General features: G+C 39.8%; 1 protein-coding gene across 1 annotated transcript; it reads left to right on the top strand.

The window, feature by feature from the left end:
• Positions 1 to 25,934, top strand: NOX1 (NADPH oxidase 1). The gene is given in 15 exon segments (XM_068533405.1): positions 1 to 45; positions 3,443 to 3,503; positions 3,506 to 3,537; positions 6,699 to 6,752; positions 6,754 to 6,810; positions 7,053 to 7,140; positions 7,478 to 7,623; positions 7,727 to 7,908; positions 7,995 to 8,127; positions 19,027 to 19,121; positions 19,846 to 20,079; positions 20,295 to 20,457; positions 20,882 to 21,028; positions 21,224 to 21,348; positions 25,808 to 25,934. Coding segments are annotated over 15 exon segments (1,689 nt in total).
• Positions 25,935 to 27,469: the final 1,535 nt, after the last annotated feature.

Below are 27,469 nucleotides of genomic sequence, written 5' to 3'. Positions count from 1 at the left end.
ATGGGAAACTGGGTGGTTAACCATTGGTTCTCAGTTTTGTTTCTGGTAAGTGATGTTTCACTTTCTAATAATTACTCTTAGAGTAAGGAGACGTTATGTTTGTTAATATTTGTGAAGTTACTTGAAAGGGAAAGATTCCATGCCAATATTGAGCTCATCAAGGCCAGTTATCAGCTGAAAGGTCCAACTCTAGGATTACATATATATGTTTTATATACTTTTCTGTGTATGATATATTTCAGCATTTTAGAAAAGGAAAAAAAGTCCAACTCCAGAAATTGATTGGTAAAGAGACAAAAATATAAACCACAAATATTTGGAATTTCAATCTGTTTTCATTTTTTGTGTTCTCTTTTTCTCTTCCATTTCACTTCTAACTAGTGCCATGGAGCATTCATTTCTCTCCATTCTTATATTGCTCACATCAAGAAATAATAAAATTGAATATCTGAGATAGAAGTGATCTTAGAGATTATGGTCCAGTGCTGTCCACTAGAAATATAATGTAACGTCACATATGTAATTTTAAAATTGTCTAATACCTAGACAATTGAAAAAGGTAATAGGTGAAATTAATGTCCAGTAATATATCTTGTTTATCCCAATATATCAAAAAGTTATCCTTTCAACCTGTAATCAATATGAAAATATTAATGAGATAATTTATATTCTTTTATTTTTACTGTCTTTGAAATCTGATGTGTATTTTATACTTACAGCACATCTCAATTAAAACTAGGCATATTTCATGTGCTTAGTAGCCGCATGTGCTTAGTGGCTACAGCTTTGTGTAGTGCAAAACCAAACCAACTCTTTGATTTTATAAGGGAAAATAAGACCTAGACGTCACACAGTGAATTGATTGCAGAGCCATCACTCAAATCTAGCTCCCCAGGGTTCAAGCCAGAATGCCTTTACCACACCACATATGCACAATCCCCTTCTAATGCACTCTCTAACTGAACTCTAGTTTCAGTTCTGCTATTAATTGAGTGACCTTGTTCAAATTATTTATCCTCTCTAGCCTTCAGGTCACCTGTGTGTGTATGTGTGTGTGTGGGGGGGATTAATGAAAACTAGATTAGATATAAGTGTGTTTCTAGCTCTAAAATCCTCTGCATTTTTTTAATAGATTTCCTAAGCACTAATTTATTTATTTATTTATTTATTTATTTTATGGCTGTGTTGGGTCTTCGTTTCTGTGCGAGGGCTTTCTATAGTTGCGGCAAGTGGGGGCCACTCTTCACCGCGGTGCGCGGGCCTCTCACTATCGCGGCCTCTCTTGTTGCGGAGCACAAGCTCCAGACGCGCAGGCTCAGTAGTTGTGGCTCACGGGCCCTGGTTGCTCCGCGGCATGTGGGATCTTCCCAGGCCAGGGCTCGAACCCGTGTCCCCTGCATTGGCAGGCGGATTCTCAACCACTGCGCCACCAGGGAAGCACCCTTTCTGCATTTTTTATTCCTCTCTTAGGTTTTGCTTGGAGAGTTCATCACCCCTGGTGGTGATGATGATGTAACTAGCTTTGATTTCCCACCTTGCACCAATCCCACTGGCAGGCTCAGACTTCTTGTTATCTCTGACATACACTCCTTTGAACTATTTTTTTTTAATGAAAAATAAATTACCCCCAAAATATTTTTACTCTTCCTGCCAGGTCTTCTACTCTTTCTTTTCCATTCATAGTGGAGGAAATTATAGTCAAGGTGGGGAATGGAATTCCTTACTCTCAGATGTCACTGTATTTCATCATTCATCTCACCTACAGTTGATGATGGGCCGACACGGAGGTCTTTGCCTCTGTGTCCCTCTCAGATTCTGAAATATTTCTGCTCCCTCTAAATAAGCTTCTCTCCTTTGTCTTCTGAACTCTTGAAGTATCTGTGGCTTTCACCTCTCTTTTTCCATTAAGGTCAAATGATCTCTGGAAGACACACAACTCTGGAAAGGGTGTGTGGGCAAAGAATGCAGGAAGAAATTGATTGGTAAAGCCAGTCTGGTGATGACACAGGCAGAATTTATTGAGCTTCTACTATGCACCAAGCATTGTATTAATCACTTCACATACATTATTTCATGTAAGCCTCACAGCATTGCTGTGGGGTAGATATAGTTATTGTCCTCACTTTATAGGTGAAGAAATGGAGGTCCAGAAAAGTTAAATCACAGATCTAAGGTTACAGAGCTAGAAAGTGGTGGAGCTAGAATTTGAGCCCAAGGAGTTTGACTCCAATATCACACTTCGAATCACTATGTTATGATGCCAGAGGTGTGTGAGTGGTCCAGATCTAGGGAATCTGAATGGGCCATGTTCTAGGCTAAAGGCCCTCTACCTGTGGGGCTGAGATGGTTCTGGACCATCCTGGGGCCATGGATATATATCAGAGGCATCCCAGTGCCCTAGAGTCCTGATCAATTGCAGACTAGCACCTTCAAGCTTGGGCTAAAGCCCACCTGGTTTTTCTCCAAGGCAATGGGCGGTAGGTTCCAAATTTCCCCCTTTGCCAATGTAGAGACAGATCTTGGGACAGGCAAAAGAAGTCTTAAGAGCTCAAATGAGTCCAAAGCAATGATAAGTTAGTTTGAAAAAAGAATCACAATCTAAAAACAGGAAAGTGTATGTCAGGAAAGTGTATTAAAGAGGCAGGCCCATCTGGAATGGTTTAGTCCCTTCAGATGGGTATTATCACAGATGTTAAATTTATTTTCTATTTCTTTAGAAATCCATTTATTCACGTATTGCCATCTTTTAGGTGCAATAGTTTGAACGCTCCAATCCATGAGTTGGCAAATGTTTTCTGTAAAGGGCTAGGTAGTACATATTTTAGGCTTTGCAGTCCATATGTTCTCTGTCACAACTACTCAACACCTCCATTGAATCACAAAAGCAGTTATAAACAATACAGAAATAAGTAGGTGTGGCTAAGTTCCAATACCACTGTATTTATAGATACTGAAATTTGAATTTCATATAATTTTCACATGTCATGAAATATATTCTTCTTTTGATTTTTTCCAACCATTTAAAAATGTGAAAACAACAAAATATAAAAACCATTCTTAGCTTGTAGGCTGTACAAAACAGGTGGTAAGATAGATTTGGTCTATGAGCCTTGATTTGCTGACCCCGGTCATTAGCATCTAATGCATGTCTTGAAGTCCTAACTGACTCTGAGAGTAAGTTGACTCATTTAAAATGAAAACAAATATGGGAATTCCCTGGCGGTCCAGTGGTTAGGACTCTGCACTTCCACTGCAGGGGACATGGGTTCTATCCCTGGTCAGGGAACTAAGATCCCACATGCTGCGCGGCACACCCACCACCCCCAAAATGAAAACAGATAAACACAAGATAGCCAAATGGTAACACTATTTTCTACCCCTTATCTACTCTTTCCCGTACCCAAATTTCACTTTATCCCTTGCTTAATTTTTCTTCCTCTAGGCTGCTTGGTTGGGGCTGAATGTTTTCCTGCTTGTGCATGCCTTCCTGTCATTTGAGAAGGCAACAAGTACTACTACACAAGATAAATCCTGGGGGTGAGTATCACAGTTGTGATGTGGGAAATCTCTGTTTTTTCTTATCTCTGACACTGGCTTCTTTGAGACCCAATGCACTCATTTCGCCTAGAGTTAGGGTTGCCAGAAAAAAAATACAGGATGCCCAGGTAAATTTGAATTCCAGAAAAATAACAAATATTTTTTTGGGGGGTATAAGTTATTCCACATATCGCATGAGACAGGGGCATATTAGAAAATTATTCATTTTTTAAAAATCTGAAGTTCAAATTTAGCTGGGCATCTGTATCTTTGTTCATTAAATCTGACAGCCCTATCCAGGGCACACTCCCCGGATCCAATAATGAAAATACACAGTAAAGAAATATTGAGCAATTTTCAAACTGGTTTCCACAGAAATTCAGGTATCCCTACAGGGTGTGAGGGGAAGGCTAACTGGGCAGTGTCTCTACTTCAACCAACGCAGCCTTTATCTGTCTTATGGATTCCTGCTTATGATTTTTAGAAAGAGTTTGGTTGAAAACAAATAAACGAACAAGTTGAAAACCACTGCTGTAGACTGATCTCACAGAAGAATACCTATCAAACAAGAGGGATACTTGGGGTGGGGGGTTTTGTGAAGTGGGTGGTGTTGCCAAATTCAAAGCCTGTAGAAAGGTGGGGTCAGGTCAGAGTAACGGGATGGAGAAGGCTGGGGAAGGAGCAGATCAAGGACAGAAGAGGAAGGGTGTGGGTGGGTATGGCACGTTGGTGTATGGCGGTTCCTTAAAAACTAAAAATAGAACTACCATACGACCCAGCAATCCCACTACTGGGCATATACCCTGAGAAAACCATAATTCAAAAAGACTCATGTACCACAATGTTCACTGCAGCTCTATTTACAATAGCCAGGACATGTAAGCAACCCAAGTGTCCATCGACAGATGAATGGATAAAGAAGATGTGGCACATATATACAATGGAATAGTACTCGGCCATAAAAAGAAACGAATTTGAGTTATTTGTAGTGAGGTGGATGGACCTAGAGTCTGTCATACAGAGTGAAGTAAGTCAGAAAGAGAAAAACAAATACCTTATGCTAACACATATATATGGAATCTAAAAAAAAAAGGGTTCTGAAGAACCTAGGGGCAGGACAGGAATAACGACGCAGATGTAGAGAATTGACTTGAGGACATGGGGAGGGGGAAGGGTAAGCTGGGACAAAGTGAGAGAGTGGCATGGACGTACATACACTACCAAATGTAAAATAGATAGCTAGTGGGAAGCAGCCACATAGCACAGGGAGATCAGCTGGGTGCTTTGTGACCACCTAGAGGGGTGGGATAGGGAGGGTGGGAGGGAGACGCAAGAGGGAGGGGATATGGGGATATATGTATACGTATAGCTGATTCACTTTGTTATAAAGCAGAAACTGACACAATATTGTAAAGCAATTATACTCCAATAAAGGTGTGTTAAAAAAAAAAAAAGGGCTTCCCTGGTGGCGCAGTGGTTGAGAATCTGCCTGCCAATGCAGTGGACACGGGTTCGAGCCCTGGTCTGGGAAGATCCCACATGCCGCGGAGCAACTAGGCCCGTGAGCCACAACTACTGAGGCTTCGCGTCTGGAGCCTGTGCTCCGCAACAAGAGAGGCCGCGATAGTGAGAGGCCCATGCACCACGATGAAGAGTGGCCCCTGCTTGCTGCAACTAGAGAAAGCCCTTGCACAGAAACGAAGACCCAACACAGCCAAAACTAAATAAATTAATTAATTAATTAATTTTTTTAAAAAAAGAATTCATCCCATACAGATAGCCTCCACAGAATATGGAACTGTGAAATTGTAGTCCTATGTTCTTCAATTCAGTTGTCAATTTTAGCTTTAAGGAACCTCTGTGACTCAAATAAGCAAGCAGTGGGAACCAATGTGGAAATGCAGGATCTTTGAGATGAGCAGAGAAAATTTACTCAGAAATAGAACAGGGCGTCTCTACCAAAAACAGTTGGAGTGTGACTCAGCAGAGGGAGAAAACACAGGTCATGTGGAAGAGTCAGAAATGGAAAACAGTAGGGTAGCTCATGTTCATTGCACTGCCTGACATTGTAAGCTATTATGGATGGTAGGCAGATCTTGACCTGGCTTATTAAACCAATGTCACGTTGTCCCGGGTTTAGGTTGTATGGAAAAATAGTTTTTGTGCCGAAAAGATAAAGAAAAGGCCGAGAAATTGTTAACTCTATCTCATATTCTTTTAGCAAGTCATTGACAGGCACACATGTAAGGCTGACCAGTCAGCTGAAGTGAACAAAAATTGCCTGGCTGCTGCCACCACTTTCACTGCTGCTGTGAAACTGTCACACTCCATTGTCTGCAATCCCAAGGAGCTGACTCAGAGACCAGTTGTACAGCTGAGGAGAGAAGTCAGAATTAGCTACCACAGAGTTGAACATATTCTGTCTAGCCTATACCTAATCAAGCCTATTTCTGGGCTCAATACTTCTTTGAAGCACTGATTCCTTGTCTCCTTCTCTAGCAGCTTCTACTGTTGGATCAGATTGATCTTGATGTATGCTGCCTGGCCACCCAAGGAAATCAGTTTGGAATTTTGTTCTTAGAAGTTCTCCCTTCTCAAATCTCTACCTAAGTTTAAAATTTTTGCTCTGAGGGGTTCATTCATTTTGCCAGTTTTATTCAATTATTAAAGAGATCTTAAATATAAATGGTTAATTTTTATTGTTTTTATTACATGATTATTACATGCTTATAATTGCAACATTAGAAAATATAGAAAAGAGGAAAAATAGTTACCGTCTGTAATTATAACTCAAAATATCTAAGCTTTATTTAAAGTGCAAATAAAATATATATGATCTTCAAGATTGTTTTACAAGTGACAAACTAAAATCACAATTGAGTGTATTAAGCAAAAATCCTCGTAAAGTATTACATTCATAGAATTGATTTGTTAACATTAAATCTTGTTCTCTTTCATATTGATAAATATATAGTCAAACATTTCCAAACCACTGTCATGAGGATTTCTCAATTCAATGTTAAGTTCAGCAAATTTTCTGTCATTTGTGAACAGAGATTTTGGACTGATTGTCCAGGTCTCAGGCAAGGGGACTGGGCCCATGCTCACCTGCAAGATGAGGAGATGAAGCAGCTAATGGTTTCTTCTCTCCTCTGTTCTAGTCGGCATTGGCCTGGGCCCGAGCCTCTGCTCGCAACTGGCATTTTAACAGCATGCAGCAAGATCCTGCTTCCCGTGTGTCGAAATTTGCTGTCCTTCCTGAGAGGCACCTGCTCACTGAGTCCCAGCCACTTGTAGGTCAACTTTCACATTAAAGACAAGAGACTCTTGACGTCTCAGTAGGACAGCTCAACACCAAGCCCCTAGGAATGGAAGCCAGGGGTCTCCTTTGGTAACCAAGGGGGTGAGCAAGAGTGGGTGTGTATTGGCATACTCTACGTAAGACATGTTGGTTATGGGTTAGCAAATTTCATAAAGCTGCCTGGATACACCTCATCTTGATCATTTTACATTTGTCGTTTTGTAGGCGCACCCTGGGAAAGCAACTGGATCACAACCTCACCTTCCACAAGCTGGTAGCATATATAATCTGCCTACACACAGGTAACTGGGCAAACGATGAAACTGCAGGCTCCCGGGCATTCAGAATCTAGTTTCATTCATCCACGCATATAAACATTCAAAATATATTTATTGAACACCTGGCACTATTTGCCAGGCACTATTCTAAACCTGCTTTCATGGAATTTACATTCTATTCCTTTGGGGACAGAGTGAGTATAAAAAAGATCTTGATTCTCTCTGTAATCATTATTGGGCACCTTCTGTGTACTCACCATTCTGCTTGGCACTGTATATAGGATCCTCCTCTTCTAGTGGGGCATGCCTGCCATGATGTTTCTGAGACAACTCTCACATTCCTTTCCATCTTTTCATTTAGCTCTTCACATCACCACACACCTGTTTAACTTTGAACGATATAGCAGAAGCCGACAGGCCACAGATGGATCCCTTGCTTCCATTCTCTCCAACCTATCTCATCAGGAGAAAGATTCTTGGCTAAATCCCATCCAGTCCTCAAACACGGTGAGTTGACTCAAGGGCAAAGCACCTGGAATCTGGTCATGAGCAGGAAAGGCATGGTGTCCCTGGTGGAAATTGTGTCAGGCTGAAATTTCTCCTTTCATAGACAATGGAGTATGTGACATTCACCTACACTGCTGGTGTCACTGGAGTGATCATCACAATAGCTCTGGTTCTCATGGTGACTTTAGCTATGGAATTTATCCAGAGGAGTTATTCTGAGGTCTTCTGGTATACACACCATATTTTTATCATGTACCTCATTGGCTTAGGGATTCATGGCCTTGGGTAAGGTCCTCAAACTCCCATTTTCATGCCCCAATTCCTGACCTTGCGTAATTCTTTGCCACATATTGTCTTTTTGTCTGTCTCAGTGGACTTGTCCGGGATCAAACAGAAAAGAACATGGATGAGAATCATCCTCACAAGTGTGCAGAGTTTCTTGAGAAGTGGAACGATCCTGACTCCCACTGCAAGCCTCCCCAATTTGAAGGGCTCCCCGCTGAGGTAAGACCAGGACAAGGATAGTAGATTCCTGTTAGGAGCTGTTATTGTTATTGTTATTATTACTCTTCTTATTATAACCATTATTAGCTCAGCCTGGTGCTGGCTCCTATGGAGGACGTATGCTATACGTTATTCATCTTCTGACTGAAGGCTTGTACCCTTTGACCAGCATCTCCCCATTTCCCCCACCTTCCAGCTCCTTAATACTTTCTGTTTCTGAGTTCAACTTTTTTTTCTTTTTTTTAAATTGAAGTATAATTGACTTACAATATTATATTAGTTTCAAGTGTACAACAGAGTGATTTGGTATTTTTATACATTACAAAATGATCACCATAATATGTTACCATCTGTCACCATACAAAGTTATTAAAATATTACTGACTATATTCCCCATGCTGTACATTACATCCCTTTGACTTATAACTGAAAGTTTGTACCTTTTAATCTCTCTCACCTATTTCACTCATTGCCCCCTTCCATCTCCCCTCTGGCACCACCAGTCTCTTCTCTGTATCTACAAGTCTCTTTCTGTTTTGTTATGTTTGTTCATTTGTTTTGCTTTTTAGATTCCACGTGTAAGTGAAATCGTAAGGTATTTGTCTTTCTCTGACTTATTGCACTTTGCATAATACCCTCAGGATCTGTCCATGTTGTTGCAAATGGCAAGATTTCATTCTATTTTATGGCTGAGTAATATTCTATTATGTATGTACATATATATAATATTCCATTATATATATATATGTCACATTTTCTTTATCCATTCATCTATCAATGGACACTTGGTTGCTTCCGTATCTTGGTTATTGTAAATAATGATGCAATGGACATAGGGATGCATATATCTTTTCAAATTAGTGTTTTTGTTTACTTTGGAAAAATACAGTTGACCCTTGAACAACTCAGGGGTTAGGAGTGACAATCCTGGAAAGACAAAAGTCTGTGTATAACTTTACAGCTGGCCTTTATCCACGTTTTGGCATCAGCAGACTCAACGAACCACAGATCTTGTAGTACTATAGTATGTATTTATTGAAAAAAATCTGCATATAAATGAACATGTGCAGTTCAAACTCGTGTTGTTCAAGGGTCAACTGTACCCAGAAGTGGAATTGCTAGCTCCTATGATAGTTCTATTTTTAATTTTTTGAGGAACTGCCATACTGTTTTACATAATGGCTGCACCAATTTACACTCCCTCCAACAGTGCACAAGGATTCCCTTTTCTCCACATTCTCACCAACACTTATTTGTTGTCTTTTTTATAATAGCCATTTTGAAAACTGTAAGGTGATATCTCATTTTGGTTTTGATTTGCATTTCTCTGATGATTTAGTGATATTGTGCATCATTTCATGTGTCTGTTGGCCATCTGTATGTCTTTTTTTGAAAAATGTCTATTCAGGTCCTCTGCCCATTTTTTAATCGGGTTGTTTGTTTGATGTTGAGTTATATGAGTTCTTTGTATATTTTGGATATTAACCCTTTATTGGATATATCATTTGCAAATATCTTCTCCCATTCAGTAGGCTGTCTTTTCGTTTTGTTGATAGTTCCCTTCACTGTGCAAAAGCTTCTTATTTGATATAGTCCTATGAGTTTATTTTTGCTTTTGTTTCCCTTGCCTGAGGAGACGTATCAAAAAAATATTGCTAAGACTGATGTCAAAGAACATACTGCCTGTTTTCTTCTAGGAATTTTACGGTTTCAGGTCTTACATTGAAGTCTTTAATTCATTTCGAGTTTATTTTTATTTATAGTGTAAGAGAGTAGTCCAATTTGATTCTTTTCCCTGTAGCTGTCCGGTTTTCCCAACACCATTTATTGGAGAGGCTATCTTTTCCCCATTGTATGATCTGGCCTCCTCTGTCATAGATTAATTGACCATCTAAGTGTGGGTTTATTTCTGGGCTCTCTATTCTGCTCCATTGACCTATGTGTCTGTTTTCATGCCAGTATCATACTTTTTTGATTACTGTAGCTTTATAGTGTAGTTTGAAACCTGGGAGCTCTAGCTTTGTTCTTCTTTCTCAAGACTATTTTGGTTATCCAGGGTCTTTTGTGTTTCCATACATATTTTAGAATTATTGTTCTAGTTCTTCAAAAAATGCCATTAGTATTTTGGTAGGGATTGCATTGAATCTGTAGATTGCCTTGGGTAGTATGGTCTTTTTAGCAATAATAATTCTTCCAATCCATGAGCACGGTATATCTTCCCATGTATCGTGTCCTCTTGAATTTCTTTCATCAATGTCTTATAGTTTCCTGAGTATAGGTTTTTTATACCTCTTTGTTTAGATTTATTCCTAGGTGTTTTATTCTTTTTGATGCCATTGTAAATGGGATTGTTTCTTCATTTCTGTCTCTGATAGTTCATTTTTAGTGTATGGAAACACAACAGATTTCTGTATATTAATTTCATACCCTGAAACTTTACTCAATTAATCTGTTAGTTCTAATAGTTTTTTGGTGGTGTCTTTAGAGTTTTCTCTATATATTATTATGTCATCTACAAACAGTGACAGCTTTACTTCTTTCTTTCCAATTTGGATACCTTTTATTTATTTCTCTTGTCTGCTGTGGCTAACAATTCCAATACTATGTTGAATGAAAGTGGCGAGAGTGGGCATCCTCATCTTGTTCCCGATCTTAGAGAAAATACTTTAAGGCTTTCACCAGTGAGTATGATGCTGGCTGTAGATTTGTCATATATGGCATTTATTTTGTTGAAGCATGTTCCCTCTATACACATTTTGTTAAGAGTTTTTATCATAAATGGATGCTGAATTTTATCAAAAGCTTTTTTGCATCTATTGAGATAATCATATAATTTTTATTCTTCAATTTGTTAATGTGGTGTATCGCATTGATTTGTGGATATTGAACCATTCTTGCATCCCTGGGATGAGTCCCACTTGACCATGGTGTATGATCCTTTTAATGTGTTGTTGGATTCTGTTTGCTAGTATTTTGTTGAAGATTTTTGCATCTATGTTTATCAGTGATATTGGCCTGTAACTTTCTTTTTTTGTGGTGCCTGGTTTTGGTATTAGGGTGATGCTGGCCTTACAGAATGCATTCAGAATTGTTCCTTCTTCTGTGACTTTTTGGCATAATTTGAGAAGGGTAGGTGCTAACTCTTCTTCACGTGTTTAGTAGAATTCAGCTATGAAGCCATCTGGTCCTAGACTTTTGTTTGTTTGGAGGTTTTTTTTTTTACTACTGATTCAATTTCATTACTGGTAATCAGTCTGTTCATATTTTCTATTTCTTCCTGATTCAGTCCTGGGAGATTGTATGTTTCTAGGAATTTATCCATTTCTTCTAGATTGTCCATTTTATTAGCATATAATAATTTTTTTATAGTAATCTCTTATGATCTTTTATATTTCTATGGTGTCAGTTGTAACTTTTCTTCTTTCATTTCTGATTTCATTTACTTAGGCCCACTCTTTTGTTCTTGATGAGTGTGGTTAAAGGTTTATCAGTTTTGTTTATCTGTTCAAAGAACCAGCTCTCAGTTTCATTGATTTTTCTTCAGTCTCTATTTCATTTGTTTCCACTCTGATATTTACTGGTGCTAAGCTCTTTTAGCTTTTGCATGACTGTAAAACTCTTTATCTCTTCTTCAAATCTGAATGATAGCCTTGTCAGGTAGAGTATTCTTGGTTGTAGGTTTTTTCTTTTCATCACTTTGAATATATAGTGCCACTTCCTTCTGGCCTGCAAAGTTTTTGCTGAAAAGTTAGCTGCTAGTCTTATGGAAGTTCCCTTGTACATAACTAGTTCCTTTTCTCTTGCTGCTTTTAAGATTCTCTCTTTATCTTTAATTTTGCCATGTTAATTATAATGTGTCTTGGTGTGGACGTCTTTGAGTTCATCTTGTTTGGGACTCTTTGTGCCTCCTGGACCTGGATGTCTGCTTCCTTCCCCAGGTTAGGGAAGTTTTCAGCTATTATTTCTTCAGATAAGTTCTCTGCCCCTTCCTCTCTCTCTACTTCTCTGAGACCCCTATATTGCAAATGTTAGCATGCTTGATGTGGTCCCAGAAGTCTCTTAAGTTCTCCTCATTTTTTTATTCTTATAGGCTTTTTAATATACATACATATTCACGCATATGTATCTAGTTTTTTGTTGTTTTTAATAATGGAACAATTCTGTAGTACTTGTTTGATTCCTGATTTTCAAGAAAACCATATATCTTGAGCATCTTTTCACGTCAATATAGACTTATATCATTTTTTTCTCCTCATTTTTTAAAATTCTTTTTTCTGTTTAGCTTCAGTGATTTCCATTACTCTGTCTTCCAGTGTGCTGATCTGTTCCTCTGTATCATCTAATCTACTGTTGATTCCTTCTGGTGTATTTTTTTATTTCAGTTATTTTATTTCAGCTCTATTTGGTTCTACTTTATATTTTCTAACTCTTTGTTAAAACTTCTCAGTGTTCATTTTTTATTTTCCTGAGTGTGTTGAGCATCTTTGTGATCATTACCTTGAACTCTTTACCAGGTAGATTACTTATCTCCACTTTGCCTAGTTCTTCTGGGGTTTTGTCTTGTTCATTTGTCTGGAAGATATTCCTCTGTCTCCCCATTTTGCCTAATTGTTTATTTCTGTGTATTAGATAGGTCAGTTACATTTCCCGATCTTGGAGAAGTGGCCTTATGTAGGAGACATCCTATGGGGCCCAGTAGCACACTCCCCTCTGATCACCAGAGCTATATGCTGTATGGGTGCCACCTATGTGAGCTGCATGGGCTCTTCTGTTGTGATGAGGCTGACTACTGTGGGCATACTGGTAAGCATGACTGGCCTCTGGCCACATTGGCTGCCAGGCCCTGCCTCTTGTAGTGGCTGCCAACCTGCTGGGTGGCTGGGTCCCTGTGTGGCTGCCTTCATAGTCTGGGGGTCCTAGGGCTGGTGCCAGCTTGCTGTTGGGTGGGACCATGTCCCAGTGTGACTCTCTTTGCAGCTGGGGGCGCTCCAATGCCAGCCCACTGGTAGGTGGGTAAGCCCCCAGCACTAATAGGCTAGAGGGAGGACTCCAAAATGGCACTTGCCAACACCAGTGTTCTAGTGGTAGAACGAGCTCCCCCAAATGGTTGCCACCAGTATCTATATCCCAGAGGTTGGGCTCCAATGACCTCCTGCCTCTCCAGGGGGCTCTCCAAGATCAGCAGGTGGTCTGACCCAGGCTCCTTTGAAACAGCTGTTTCTGCCCTGGGTCCTAGAGCATGTGAGATTTTGTATACACCCTTTAAGAGTGGAGACTCTATTTCTCACAGCCCTCTGGGCCTCCCAAAAAGTAAGCCCCAGTGGCCTCCAAAGCCAAAATTTCAGGGGCTCGTGCAAAACCGCAGTCTGGGGAGCCCAATGTGGGCCTCAGACCCCTCCCTCCTTGAGGAGAACCTCTGCAATTGTAATCATCCTCCCGTTTGTGGGTCACCCACCTGGGGGTATGGGTCTTGACCATAACACAACTCCACCCCTCCTAGCCATCTCGTTTTGGTTATTTCTTTATATTTTTAGTTGTGGAAAATCTTTTCTGCTGGTCTTCAGGTCATTCTCATAGATAGTTGCTCTGTAAATATTTGTAATGTTTGTGTGCGTGTGGGAGGAGGCAAGCTCAGGGTTTTCCTACTCCACCATCTTGGCCACAGCGCGCTGCCTTGTGATTTTATAAAATACCAACAAGAACCCTCTGAAGGAAGGTCCTCTCCTCAACTCCTGGATGGGGAACCTGAGGATCGGGGAGCTTAGTGCCCTATTTTGCCATATGTCATTGGCAGAGGCCACACGGGAAGCCCCCTCAATTTATTTTTTAAACCATTCTTGAAGTTGGCTTTCTTTGGTATTGTAAGAACATGCCTGGAAATTATTGTTAGATAATGGATGATCAATAAACTGGATTCCAGGGAACTTAAGGTGTGCCTCAAGGTAATTGCCATGGATATTACGCTTTACCTTTGCTTGTTCATAAAATATGTTAGATTGAGGAAGAAATGGAAGGGAAAGGTTGATTTGTGGTGTCTTAAAGTGCTCTGAGGATGATTAAAGTCTTTAAATCATATGCAGAATTGAGAGCAATAGCTCTGTCCTCATGTAGAAAGAGAAAAATGTTTTTTGAAAACCCCCTGTGACTTCCTTGGTGGTGCAGTGGTTAAGAATCCGCCTGCCAATGCAGGGGACACGGGTTCAAGCCCTGGTCCGGGAAGATCCCACATGCCACAGAGCAACTAAGCCCATGCACCACGACTACTGAGCCCACGTGCCACAACTACTGATGCCCACGTGCCTAGAGCCTGTGTTCTGCAACAAGAGAAGCCACCACAATGGGAAGCCCGCGCACCACAACTAAGAGTAGCCCCTGCTTGCTGCAACTAGAGAAAGCCCACGCACAGCAATGAAGACCCAACACAGCCAAAAATTAATTAATTTTAAAAAAAGAAAGAAAGAAAGAAAGAAAATCCCCTAAAGTTGACATTGCAAATCAGTTGGGAAAAAAGATACATTATTCAATACTTTTCTTTACAATAATAGGATAGACATCTAGGAAAAAAAGCTGTCTCTTTATTCCACACTTTACAGTAAAATATGGTCAAGGATGCATGGATCAAGGATTTAAATGTTGAAAAAAAAGAAAGAAATCATAAAAGCACCCTAAGACCACATGCGAATCTTTTTCTAATACTGGAGTGTTAGTATAAATACTCTAAATAATATTTTTAGAAAGCTCGAAGCCAGAAAAGGAAAGAAAATATATACTTTTATTCAAATTTACTTATTCTCTCCCTCTCTCTCTCCATCCATCCATACATATATATTTTTTTATGGCAAAAAAAAAATCCATCATAAATAAAGACAGGTAACAAATTACTGAGTAGGAAAAGTGTTTACAGTTCACAGACCGTGAATTAATTTCCTAATATACAAATATAGAGGTCAATAAGAAAAAGTCTAACAACCTGATTTTAAAAAAAGATGTAGAAGATATGAACAGAGTGATCACAGTAATAAACCTAACAGATTAGCAAAGATCAAAGAGTTTGCTCATGGGCTGTGTTGGTAATGCTCTCAAGCATTGCTGGTGAGCATCTAAAATATGCTTGCAAATGTGTTAAATTACATGTATTAGGTTATTCATTGAAGCATTGCTTGATAGAACAAAAGATTGGAAATAAGTGCCCATCGATAGGGGACTAGTTAAATTACAGGACTTTCCTACAATGGCATACTCTGTAACCATTGAAAATAAAAAGATAGCTTTCTAGATGTGAATATGGACCAGTCTCTAAGATGTTAAATGAAAAAAAAGTCAGGGCAGTATGTATGCTCTGCTACCATTTGTACTTAATGTAATATTATCATTTAAATGCATATTCTCCAAAAGGATCCACAAAATAATAATATTGACTGCCTTGGGGAGCTGAGGGGAGCAGTGGAAGGGAGATTTACTTTTTATTGTATACCCTTTTGTACTTTGAAATTTTGTGACATATACGTGTATTACCTATTATAAAAATAATTTTAAAAGGACATACCTGATATATGTTAATAGCACATTTCATTTCTAAAGTCAGTGGAACTTGTAGGCTATGACCAGACACCTTTTATATTATTTGACCAGCAAGAGGTCCTTAAAGACAAGAAGCTATAACGCTTGACTAGTCCCTTACTAGCTAAGGCAATTAATCCCCTGTCTTACCTTGCACATCAGCTTCTATCCCTTTCCCATCTATTACCTGAGATAAAGGTATAGTTGGCCTATTTGGAGGTATACTTAGAACTCAGGGGTTGCTTTGAATAGTCATGTAATACCACAAGGGAGAGAATACCGGTTTTGCCATCTGTTTGAATGTGTTGGTTTGTTTCTTCCATAAACACACACAAAAATACTCTCTCCACATTCTCCCCATTTAAAAATTATAAAAATAATACATGCTTATTGTAGAAAGTTTGGAAAACACAGAAAAATATTTAGAAGAAAATTAAAATTTCACAGAATTTCATCACCTAGAAGTAATAACTTTTTTCCTTTAGTCTATATCATGGATCCTTTCCTATATTGTCAAGCATTCTACTGAAACTTTTTTTTTTTTTTTTTTTTTTTTTTGCTGCACCACACAGCATGAAGGATCTTCAATCCCGACCAGGGATTGAATCCATGCCCCCTGCATTGGGAGTGTGGAGTCCTAACCACTGGACCACCAGGGAAATCCCTGAAGCATTTGTTTTAAAAATGCCATATGTTATACCATTTTTGTCATTTTTTTCTACATGATCATTTTTAATGACCTCGAGGGTATTATGCTAAGTGAAATAAGTCAGACAGAAAAAGGCAAATACTGTATGATCTCACTTATATATGGACTCTAAAAAAAAAGGCTCATAGATACAGAGAACAGATTGGTGGTTACCAGAAGCAGGGATTGGGGTGTAGGTGAAATGGGTGAAGGTAGTGAAAAGGTACAAACTTCCAGTTATAAAATGTCCTGAGGATCTAATGTACAGCATGGTGACTATAATTAATAATACTCTACTGCATATTTGAAAGGTGCCAAGAAAGTAGATCTTAAAATTTCTCATCACAAGAAAAAAATTTTTTTTGTAACCATGCATGGTGAGAAAGGTTAACTGGAATTATTGTGGTGATCATTTTGCAATATATACAAATATTGAATCATTATGTTGTGCACATGAAACTAATATATGTCAGTTATATCTCTATACAAAAAAATAAATAAAAATTAAGAAAAGACAGTTTGGTATTAGCCAAAAAAAATCTGTATGATATGCCACTTTTTTAAAAAAATAAATTTATTTATTTCTTTATGGCTGCGTTGGGTCTTTGTTGCTGCACGCGGGCTTTCTCTAGTGGCGGCGAGCAGCAGCTACTTTTCGTTGTGGTGCGCAGGCTTCTCACTGCTGTGGCTTCTCTTGCTGCAGAGCACGGGCTCTAGGCACGTGGGCTTCAGTAATTGTGGCACACGGGGTCAATAGTTGTGGGTCGCGGGCTCTAGAGCGCAGGCTCAGTAGTTGTGGCGCACGGGCTTAGTTGCTCCACGGCATGTGGGATCCTCCCAGACCAGGGCTCGAACCCGTGTCCCCTGCATTGGCAGGTGGATTCTTAGCCACTGTGCCAGCAGAGGAGTCCGATATGCCATTTTTGTCATTTTTTTCTTAGTAAATAAGGGGTCATGACTATACTTATATACTTTGTGCACACCTTAATTATTCTTTTATGCTCCATTTCCTAGAAGTAAAATTCCTGTGTCAAAGAGAAGGAATGCTTTCAAGGCTGTTGAGATGTTTTGCCAAATTGCTCTCTGGGAAGATGCTACTTATTTGTACTTCCCCCAGGTGCACATGTGAATGTGTCTATTTCCCTGCATCCCACTTAATGGTGGGCATTATTGTTTGAAACTGCTTTCCAATTTGAGACGCTAAAATGCTATTTTGTTTTAATATTCATTTTCTCTGATTACTTTCAAAGCTAACATTTTTTTCGCACATTGGTGATTAGCCACTTTTTAAAAAAATTTATTTTTGGCCACACCCCACAGCATGCAGAACTTCCCCGACCAGGGATCAAACCCGTGCCCCCTGCACTGGAAGCACGGAGTCCAAACCACTGGACCACCAGGGAGGTCCTAGCCACTTCTTAAATATACTTCTTTCATGTCTTCTGAATTCAGCTGGGGATTTTTTCCAAATAAGAAGTAGCATCAAATTGTATTATACCCACTCTCCGATTTACTGGCCCCGTCTCTGCCCCTTTCCTCCCCAGAGATACCCAAGAAAGTATCTTGCCTGAAACAGCATAAGAAACCTCATTCCACACAGTTCCAATGTATTGTGATTGAGCAGTTGGGCAAAAAAGAACATGACTTAGCACTGCTAGGAAATACATTTTTAGTAGCTCCTGTGCATATAGAAGCAAACTGCTGCCTTTGAGAAGATCTCAGGGATAGAGAGACTGCTTTAAAAAAAAAAAAGTATACAAGATAAAAAGTGTTTTACTATGTTAGATGTTTTGAGCACCTGAAAAAAGAGGTGATGGATAAATACCAAGTTTTATATATTACTGTTACCAATAGTGTCAGCCACACACTTTCCCTTTTTTGTTTGTTTTGTTTTTAATCATCTGCTGCTATTTCACATCTACCTTCTCTGGTGGTTTTTCAGACTGGACAAGTTGTCCTGGAAGATAGTCTTAGATTCTTAAAATTAAACTTTAAATATAATTTAAGAATATATATAATTACCATGTATTTTATTTCTGTGCTTTTCTCTTGCTTCCTGGTGAGACCTGTAAGATTTCAGGAAATGATCTGCTTTATGAGTAACAGATTAGCAAACAAAACCATTGTGGATTACTCCTTTCCATTTCCGTCTTCAAGCTTTGGTGAAATTAGCGGCTTAATAATGATACACATCAGAGAACTCAGTAAGTATTTATTGAATGAAGGAATGAACTGCTACACAAACAAATCCTAGAGAAGAGATTAATGTGTAACCTCACTTTTTTTTTTAAATTGGGGGGGGGGTTTGTTTTTGTTTTTGCTTTTTAACTTTTGGGTTTTATTTATTTACTTATTTATGGCTGTGTTGGGTCTTTGTTTCTGTGCGAGGGCTTTCTCCAGTTGCGGCGAGCGGGGGCCACCCTTCATCGCGGTGCGCGGGCCTCTCACCATCGCGGCCTCTCTTGTTGCAGAGCACAGGCTCCAGACGCGCAGGCTCAGTAGTTGTGGCTCACGGGCCTAGTTGCTCCGCGGCATGTGGGATCTTCCCAGACCAGGGCTCGAACCCGTGTCCCCTGCATTGGCAGGCAGACTCTCAACCACTGCGCCACCAGGGAAGCCCTAACCTCACTTTTTATTGTCTCTGTGTGCAGTCTTGGAAGTGGATCCTTACACCAGTCATTATTTACATCTTTGAAAGGATCCTCCGATTTTATCGCTCCCAGCAGAAGGTTGTGATTACCAAGGTAAAGAATATGCACTTTCTTCTTGCTCTGCTAAGAGTTGTGTTCTTCCTGATTATAGAAATAAATTGCCACGTTGTCACCTTGACGGGAATAAAAAAGAATTTGAGGGCAATATATTTGAGTTCCTCCAGAGCTGGACAGAGCTGGAAAGAGAGGTTTGGCAGAAGTCATCAGCATGGGTCTATGTCAGAAGCTGCAAACAGGCAGTCTGCGCCATATCTAGCCCACAGACATATTTTGTTTGGCACACACCCTGATTGTTTAGAAAGTCAAATTGGTTGCTAACATTTAGAAATCTGGATGGAGGCTTTCACACTTAAAAAATGGCATTTCTTGTTGCTTTTCCAGCCTACCCAGTTACAGCACAGGGAATTATATTCAATATCTTGCAATAACCTATAATGGAATATAATCTGAAAATAATAACTGAATCACTATGCTGTACACCTGAAACTAACACAATATTGTAAATCAACCATGCTTCAAGTTTTAAAAGTGGCATTTCTGGCTTCTCTTGAAGAATCAGGCAACCTGATAATGCTGAGTCTTGGCTCCGTAGTGCGACCATTGTCTGGACTTGGTAACTGCTGCCCCCTTTAGAAAAGACTTGTGTTCGCAGCTTACGGCCATCACCAGCTCTCCAGCTTTACTTATTTACTTTATCTGCCTGCCCCTGTCGCCATTTGAATTTGCCTCCTTTGGCCTCTGTGCTTTATTCATAGGATGAGTCATGCACCCATCCAAAGTTTTGGAATTGCAGATGCACAAGCATGGCTTCAGCATGGAAGTGGGACAGTATATTTTTGTTAATTGCCCCTCAATCTCTTACCTGGAGTGGCATCCCTTTACCCTGACCTCTGCTCCAGAGGAAGACTTCTTTTCCATTCATATCCGAACAGTGGGGGACTGGACAGAAAATCTCATAAGGGCTTTTGAACAACAGAATTCACCAGTTCCCAGGTAGGTCCTTAAGAGCAGCAGAGACCCAGACCAGAACGCAGACAAGCAGAGAAGAGAAAGCAATTCCGCATTGAAACTTAAGTCTGGTACAATGGAGTATGATTAAAATAAACAGGTAGCAATCAGCTGTGGAACAGCTCTGCCTCTGGGAGGATTTTTGAGGTTGTGGGTGGAGGTGAGACTTCACTTGCCCTTTGTTTTTTGCCTTCTGCCAGGATCAAGGTGAATGGTCCCTTTGGCACTGTCAGTGAGGATGTCTTCCAGTATGAAGTGGCTGTGTTGGTCAGAGCAGGAATTGGGGTCACCCCCTTTGCTTCCATCTTGAAATCCATCTGGTACAAATTCCAGAATGCAGATCACAACCTCAAAACACAAACGGTATGCTCCCGAACACCACTTATCCTCTGGTCTGGGCCTGATAGGTCCATTGCTTTCATGGGCTAAGCTCTTTACAACTGGTAAGAGAGTAACCCCTCCCTGGAGTTATGAGAGTGAGTGATCACTTCTCCCTGCCAAGGCATCCGCTTCTACAGACTTACCATAAGAACTGGGTCTTCATTTTCAACTGGAGTTTAAAATCACCTTGAACTAAAGCTGACGTTGGAGTTCTCTTTCCATAAGGGGAGTTGTTAGGACTCTGGACATTAATGCCACCTGAGGTCTGCTGTACTGTAGAGGTGATTTTCTCAGGTCACTCTTAGACTGGATCAACAAATATAGTGTATACGTACATAATCATGTCACCATAGTGCACATTGTAAAGGGCACTTAATAAGGCTATATTCTCTCTTGCTGATTCCAGATCTATTTCTACTGGATCTACAGGGAGACAGGTGCGTTTGCTTGGTTCAGTGACCTATTGGTTTCCCTGGAACAGGAGATGGAGGAATTAGGCAAAGTGGGTTTCCTAAACTACCGTCTCTTCCTCACCGGATGGGACTGCAACTTTGTGAGTTCAAACAACAGACTAATTCCCAAGATGCAAGATGAATGTCACACGAAACATAATGCATGCTGATTAGAAATAATCATTTCTTATGATTTCCTACCTGTTCTCACCTTCACACCCAAGTTTAAAAGTGGCTGAAGGAAGAGGCAGCTATCAGGACCTGCTTTTTCTAACTTCCTATTTCTCTGACTCCAGGCTGGTCATGCGGCATTAAGCTTTGACAAGGCCACTGATATCCTTACAGGTCTGAAACAGAAAACCTCCTTTGGGAGACCTATGTGGGACAATGAGTTTTCTACAATAGCTACCGCCCACCCCAAGTAAGTGTATTCTCCTCTAGTTACAGAATTGATTTTGCAGCACTGATTGATTTTGCAGATTTAGGTTTAGGAAATGTATTACAGCACGTTGAACACTCTTGGGAAAGATCTCTGGGGCCAAAACTATTTGCACCAATCTTAGATTCTTGCTTAAAAGTGAGGAAATTTCCTGTGGCGTTTCAGCGAAATAAGGGTCTTGATCTTGTAATTGATGAGAAGACATTTGTTGTCCCCACATTCATTCAAACAGTGAGGCAAAGAGACTCAGTTCTGGTTGTATTACCAAACAAAATAGAGAACGGGAACAATTCAAATGCACTGTTTTGGGCCAAAGCAATTCTGAGGAAAAAGAACAAAGCTGGAGGCATAACCCTCCCAGACTTTAGATAATACTACAAAGCTGCGGTAATCAAAACAGCTTGGTACTGGCACAAAAGCAGATATATAGATCAATGGAACAGAATAGAGAGCCCAGAAATAAACCCACACGCTTACGGCCAATTAATCTTCAACACAGTAGGCAAGAATATACAATGGAGATAAGACAGTCTTTTCAGCAAGTGGTGTTGGGAAAGCTGGACAGCCTCATGTAAATCAATAAAGTTAGAACACTCCCTCACACTATACACAAAAATAAACTCAAAATGGCTTAAAGACTTAAATATAAGACATGACACCATAAAACTAGAAGAGAACCTAGGCAAAACATTCTCAGACATAAACTGTAGTAATATTTTCTTAGATCAGTCTCCCAAGGCAAAAGAAATAAAAGCAAAAATAAACAAATGGGACCTAATCAAACTTAAAAGCTTTTGCACAGTAAAGGAAACCATAAACAGAATGAAAAGACAACCTACAGACTGGGAGAAAATATTTGCAAGCAATGCAGCTGATGAGGGCTTACTTTTCAAAATATACAGACAGCTCATACCACTCAATATCAAAAAAAAACCAAAACAAAACAACCCTATCAAAAAATGGGCAGAAGACCTAAACAGACATTTCTCCAGAGAAGACATACAGATGGCCACCAGGCACATGAAAAGATGCTCAACATCGCTAATTGTTAGAGAAATGCATATCAAAACTACAATGAAGTTTCACCTCACACCAGTCAGAATGGCCATCATCAAAAAGTCTACAAGTAGTACATGCTGGAGAGGGTGTGGAGAAAAGGGAACCCTCCTACAGTGTTGGTGGGAATGTAAATTGGTGCAGCCACTATGGAAAACAGTATGGAGGTTTCTTTAAAAAACTAAAAATAGAGTTACCATATGATCCAGCAATCCCACTCCTGGGCATATATCCAGAGAAAACTCTAATGTGAAAAGATACATGCACCCCAATGTTCATAGCAGCATTATTTACATGGAAGCAACCTAAATGTCCATTGACAGATGAATACATAAAGAGGATGTGATACACACACACACACAATGGAATACTACTCGGGGACTTCCCTGGTGGTCCAGTGGTTAGGAGTCCACCTTCCAATGCAGGGGACGCGGGTTCAATCCCTGGTTGGGGAACTGGGATCCCACATGCCACGGGGCAACTAAGCCCGTGTGCTGCAACTACTGAGCACGCGGGCCACAACTAGAGAGAAGCCTGAGCACCGCAATGAGGAGCCCCCATGCGCCGCAGTGGAGGATCCCACAAGCAGCAACGAAGATCCCGCATGCCGCAACCAAGACCAGACACAGCCAAAAAATAAATAATAAAATAAATAATTAAAAAATAATAAATTTCTTTCAAAAAAAAAGGAATACTACTCAGATAATGCCATTTGCAGCAACATGGATGGACCTAGAGATTATCGTACTAAGTGAAGTAAGTCAGACAAAGACAAATATTATATAATATCACTTATATGTGGAATCTAAAAAAATGGTACAAATGAACTTATTTACAAAACAGAAACGGAGTCACAGACATAGAAAACAAACTTATGGTTACCAAAGGGGAAAGGGGAGGGGGAGGGATAAATTGGGAGTATTGAATTAACAGATACACACCACTATATATAAAACAGATAACAAGGATTTACCATATACCACAGGGAAGTAATAACCTATAATGGAAAAGAATCTGAAGCTGTACACCTGAAACTAACACAATATTGTAAAAGTCAACTACAATTAAATTTTTAAAAATGCATTGTTTTGGGCCTTAATGACCTCTACTTAAAGTAACAAGGGTTTGGAGTGTATTTATTAACTAGTTAACTGATGACCTGACCTCAGTTTTCTGAGGGGTTCTGAGACATGCTAGAGCATGAAAATCAGCCATAAAATCAGCCATTCCAATGGGAAGATTAAGCTGATCGTATTAGGTAAATCCCTGGAACAAGTTGGCAGGTGAAGATCAATTCCACAAACATTATTGGTTACCTTCTATAGGGTACAGCACACACTATTCTAAAAGATTTGGAGGTTGAAAGAAAAATAGGATATGGTTCTTGCCTTCAGGGAGCACACATTTTAACAGGAGATGCATATAATCAACTCAAGCAGAATAATGCACTCCATGAAGCAGGTACATGGACACGGAGGAAAAGTCTATGCCCATATGGGGTGATCAGGAAAGGCTTCAGGAAGGCAGTGGAGAGAACACTTAGTGACTCGGATTCAGATGATCCTGGGTCCTACTGCTAGTTCTGACACTTTCTAGTTCTGGGACCTTGAGCTACAAAGCTCTCCGATCTTCAGATTCCTCATATGTAAAATGGGGGTTGATATTAGTAAGCGCCTGCTCTACTCACTTGCAGGATTGTCGTGAATAATAAGCAAGACAATACATAGAAAATGTTCTGTAAACTGTAAAACAGCATGTAAACAAAAGAGATTATGTTAATTATTGTGTCGGGTTGATCACAGTTGAAGTTGTATTAAGGAATGCATACATTATGTGGGAAGGGAGAAAGATGAGCCAGGGAAGAAGTCGGAGAATGTGTAGAAGCAGTATCACAGAAGCCAAGGGAGGAAATATTAGAGGAGCATTGTCAACAGGGTTGGAGGAGTGGCAGGGTCCAGGAAATGCTTATTTAGTTTAAGGATGATCTAAGCATATTTATGGACAGATCAGGAGCCAGTAGATAGGAATAAAATAAACATACAAAAGGGGAGAGAGGGCTAGGATGGCCATAATAAAAGGGCAATAACAAGAGTTGGCGAGGAAATGGGGAAATTGTAGGCAAGTTCCTCCCACGTTGCTTATGGGAATGTGAAACAGTGCAGCACTTTAGGAAAACTCTGGCATTTCCTCAAAATGTTAGAGTCACCACATGACCCAGCAATTTCACTCCTAAGTACATACCCAAGAGAAATGATATGTCCACACAAAAACTTGTATGTGAATGTATGTAAAATAGCCAAAAAGTGGTAACAACCCGTGTCCATCAACAGATGAATGGATAAACAAAACGTGGTATATTCACACAAAGGAATATTATTCAGCTGTAAAAAGGAATGAAGTATATTACATGCTACAACATGGAGGAACCTTGAAAACAGTATGCTAAGTGCAAGAAACCAGACACAAAAGGCCACATATTGTATGATTCCATTTATATGAAATGTTCAGAATAGGCAAATCTAGAGACAGAAAGTATACTTGATTGTCTAGGGCAGGGAGTGGGGGCGGTTGGGAGGAAATGGGGAGTGACTGCTAATGTGTATGGGCTTTCATTTTGGGACGATGGAAATGTTCTTGGATTAGATCGTGGTGATGGTTGCACAACTTTGTGGTTATACTAAAAAGCACTACCTGCACACTCTAAAAGGGTGACTGTTGAGTCATGTGAATTATGTCTCAAGTAAAAAAGAGGGGAGAGGAAGGTATGAGGGAAGGAAGGACAGGGTGAGACCCAGAGCCTAGTTAGAAAGATTACCCTTGGCAATAAGAACCACCACCTCTTCAGTGTGAGAAAACACTGGATGGATTTAATGGCAGCTAACATATGCACTTGCTATGTGCCAGGCATTTTTCTAATTGCTTTACATATATTATTTTTGTTTAAACCTTCGAACAACCCTGTGAGGTGGATACTATTTTTATCCCATTTTACGGGGGGGGGGACTATTGAAACACAGAGAGGTTAAGAAACTTGCCTAAAGTCACACAGCTGGGACAAATGTCAGAACAGGGATTGGAACCTAGACAGCCTGGCTCCAGAGTCTAGTACTTCATCAGTGCACTGCACTCCATCTCCTGAGTGTCTGTGCTCAATAGAATAGGCAAGGCTGAGTGCTGAGAGGGTTAAGGGTTGGGAGCATATTTGGGGCTTGCAAGCGGAAAAGGTGAGAAGACGAACATGAAGAACATGAAAAAGTCAATAACTGAATTTTTATGTAAGGTTGTTGGGAGTAGTAGAGGCCTAGCAGAGGCGGAAACCATTCCCACAAACATTGTCAGCAGCCTTTGCTGCATTCTAACTCTGGCTACCATTCTATTCTTGCAGGTCGGCGGTGGGAGTCTTCCTATGTGGTCCTCAGACTTTGGCAAAGAGCCTGCGCAAATGCTGTCATCAGTACTCCAGCCTGGATCCTAGGAAGGTTCAATTCTACTTCAACAATGGAAATTTCTGAATTATAAGAATAAGGATGGTAATCTGCATTTAGCCTCTGTACCTTCAACAATTTACTTGGTCTGGTCAGGTTTGGGCAACCACTTAAGGACAGTAACATGTTTCTTTCAAGCCTTGACTCCCTGGTATTCTTTTTTGATTGGGCTCAACTTCTGTCATCACTGAGCTTCATGGACCTAAGAACTTCAGAAGTCACAATAACTGCAAAGCCCATGGATCCTTTCTTGGGAAAACAACTGTAAATCCTTCTGGAATGCCATGATTGAAGCAAGGCTTGATAGGAGACGTGGTTGACAGTTACACAATTTAACCCCAGGTGATTTTGTTGATTCCAAGTGTTACTGTCTCCTGGACTCTGGGTCACATTCTCCTCTCCCTCCCACCCGCAAAGAAGATTTCTAAGTAGGGTGATTTTTTAAAATAAAAATTTATTAAAGAATTAACGACAAAACATAATAATAAGCATAAATAGTAAAACAACGAACATAGAATTACCAAGAACCCAATCCCTATATAACACTATGTACATTCTTACTGCTAAACATGGTCTTATCCAGTGTGAACAGCAATTTATGCTTTACTTATTTTTGCTTGTCAAAAAATGAAGGATTTTCTTCTTTGCTTAATGAATAAATCTTTTGTTACTTTACCTAGGCTCTCCATTTGGGAAAGAAAATCTTGAAAGTATGCTAATCGTAATTGAAATTGTATTATAATTGAAAGTCAGTTATGTTGTCATTAGCTTGCATTGTTCTGTTGGAAATAATTGTGAAAACCTGAACTCCATCTTAGGATGATTATTTAGTCAACAAGGACTCTTTATTGCCATTTTTATCAAGGGGGTTTATTAATGTCTAGTCTTCAAAAAAGATAATTTAAAATTTTGACAACACATTTTTTGGCTCGTACGTACCTATTCATTAAGGAATCATTCACCTAGTGACATCAGCAAAATGCCTTTTCTTTCTCCTATCGAAATGCTTTTTATTTCTTCCATCCACCTGGCTCTGGGATGTCAGTAGTCACAGTGAAACAGTAGAAGGAAAGAAGATCGGGGCCCTTACAAGAGGAAAAATAATCCACATTTTGTTGTGCCCAAAGACAATTCAAATCACTGGATTTACAAGAATGTTTTTACTGAATCAACATTATAGCACCTATTTCTCTACCATTAAGTGAGCAAAAATGAATAAATGACTGTTTCTAATTATCCAGAAACCTACATGACCTGAAAGATTAGTAAAACCAATTTTTTCAGTCACTAGTTTGGACAAAATAAAGGTAGGTCATGAACTCATGGTAGCTAATTGTGTTTCATTTATTAACTGGACATCAGGAAAAAATACTAATGGATGTTTCCATGGGAATAGATTGGGATACCCCTGCTGTTACCAATTTCCCGGATTTCAGCTAGTTTAAATTTAATAAGGCTTTAGGAACATGCACAATGGAACCTTGATGATATGGTTCCTACTAGACAACTGCTGACCAAATTATAGTTTGATCTTCAGTGAGTCTGATTTGGAATCTTAGTGT

This window comes from Eschrichtius robustus, chromosome X (assembly GCF_028021215.1).
Source record: "Eschrichtius robustus isolate mEscRob2 chromosome X, mEscRob2.pri, whole genome shotgun sequence".
Taxonomy (NCBI): Eukaryota; Metazoa; Chordata; class Mammalia; order Artiodactyla; family Eschrichtiidae; genus Eschrichtius; species Eschrichtius robustus.
This window is presented reverse-complemented; position numbering and strand designations above follow the sequence as displayed.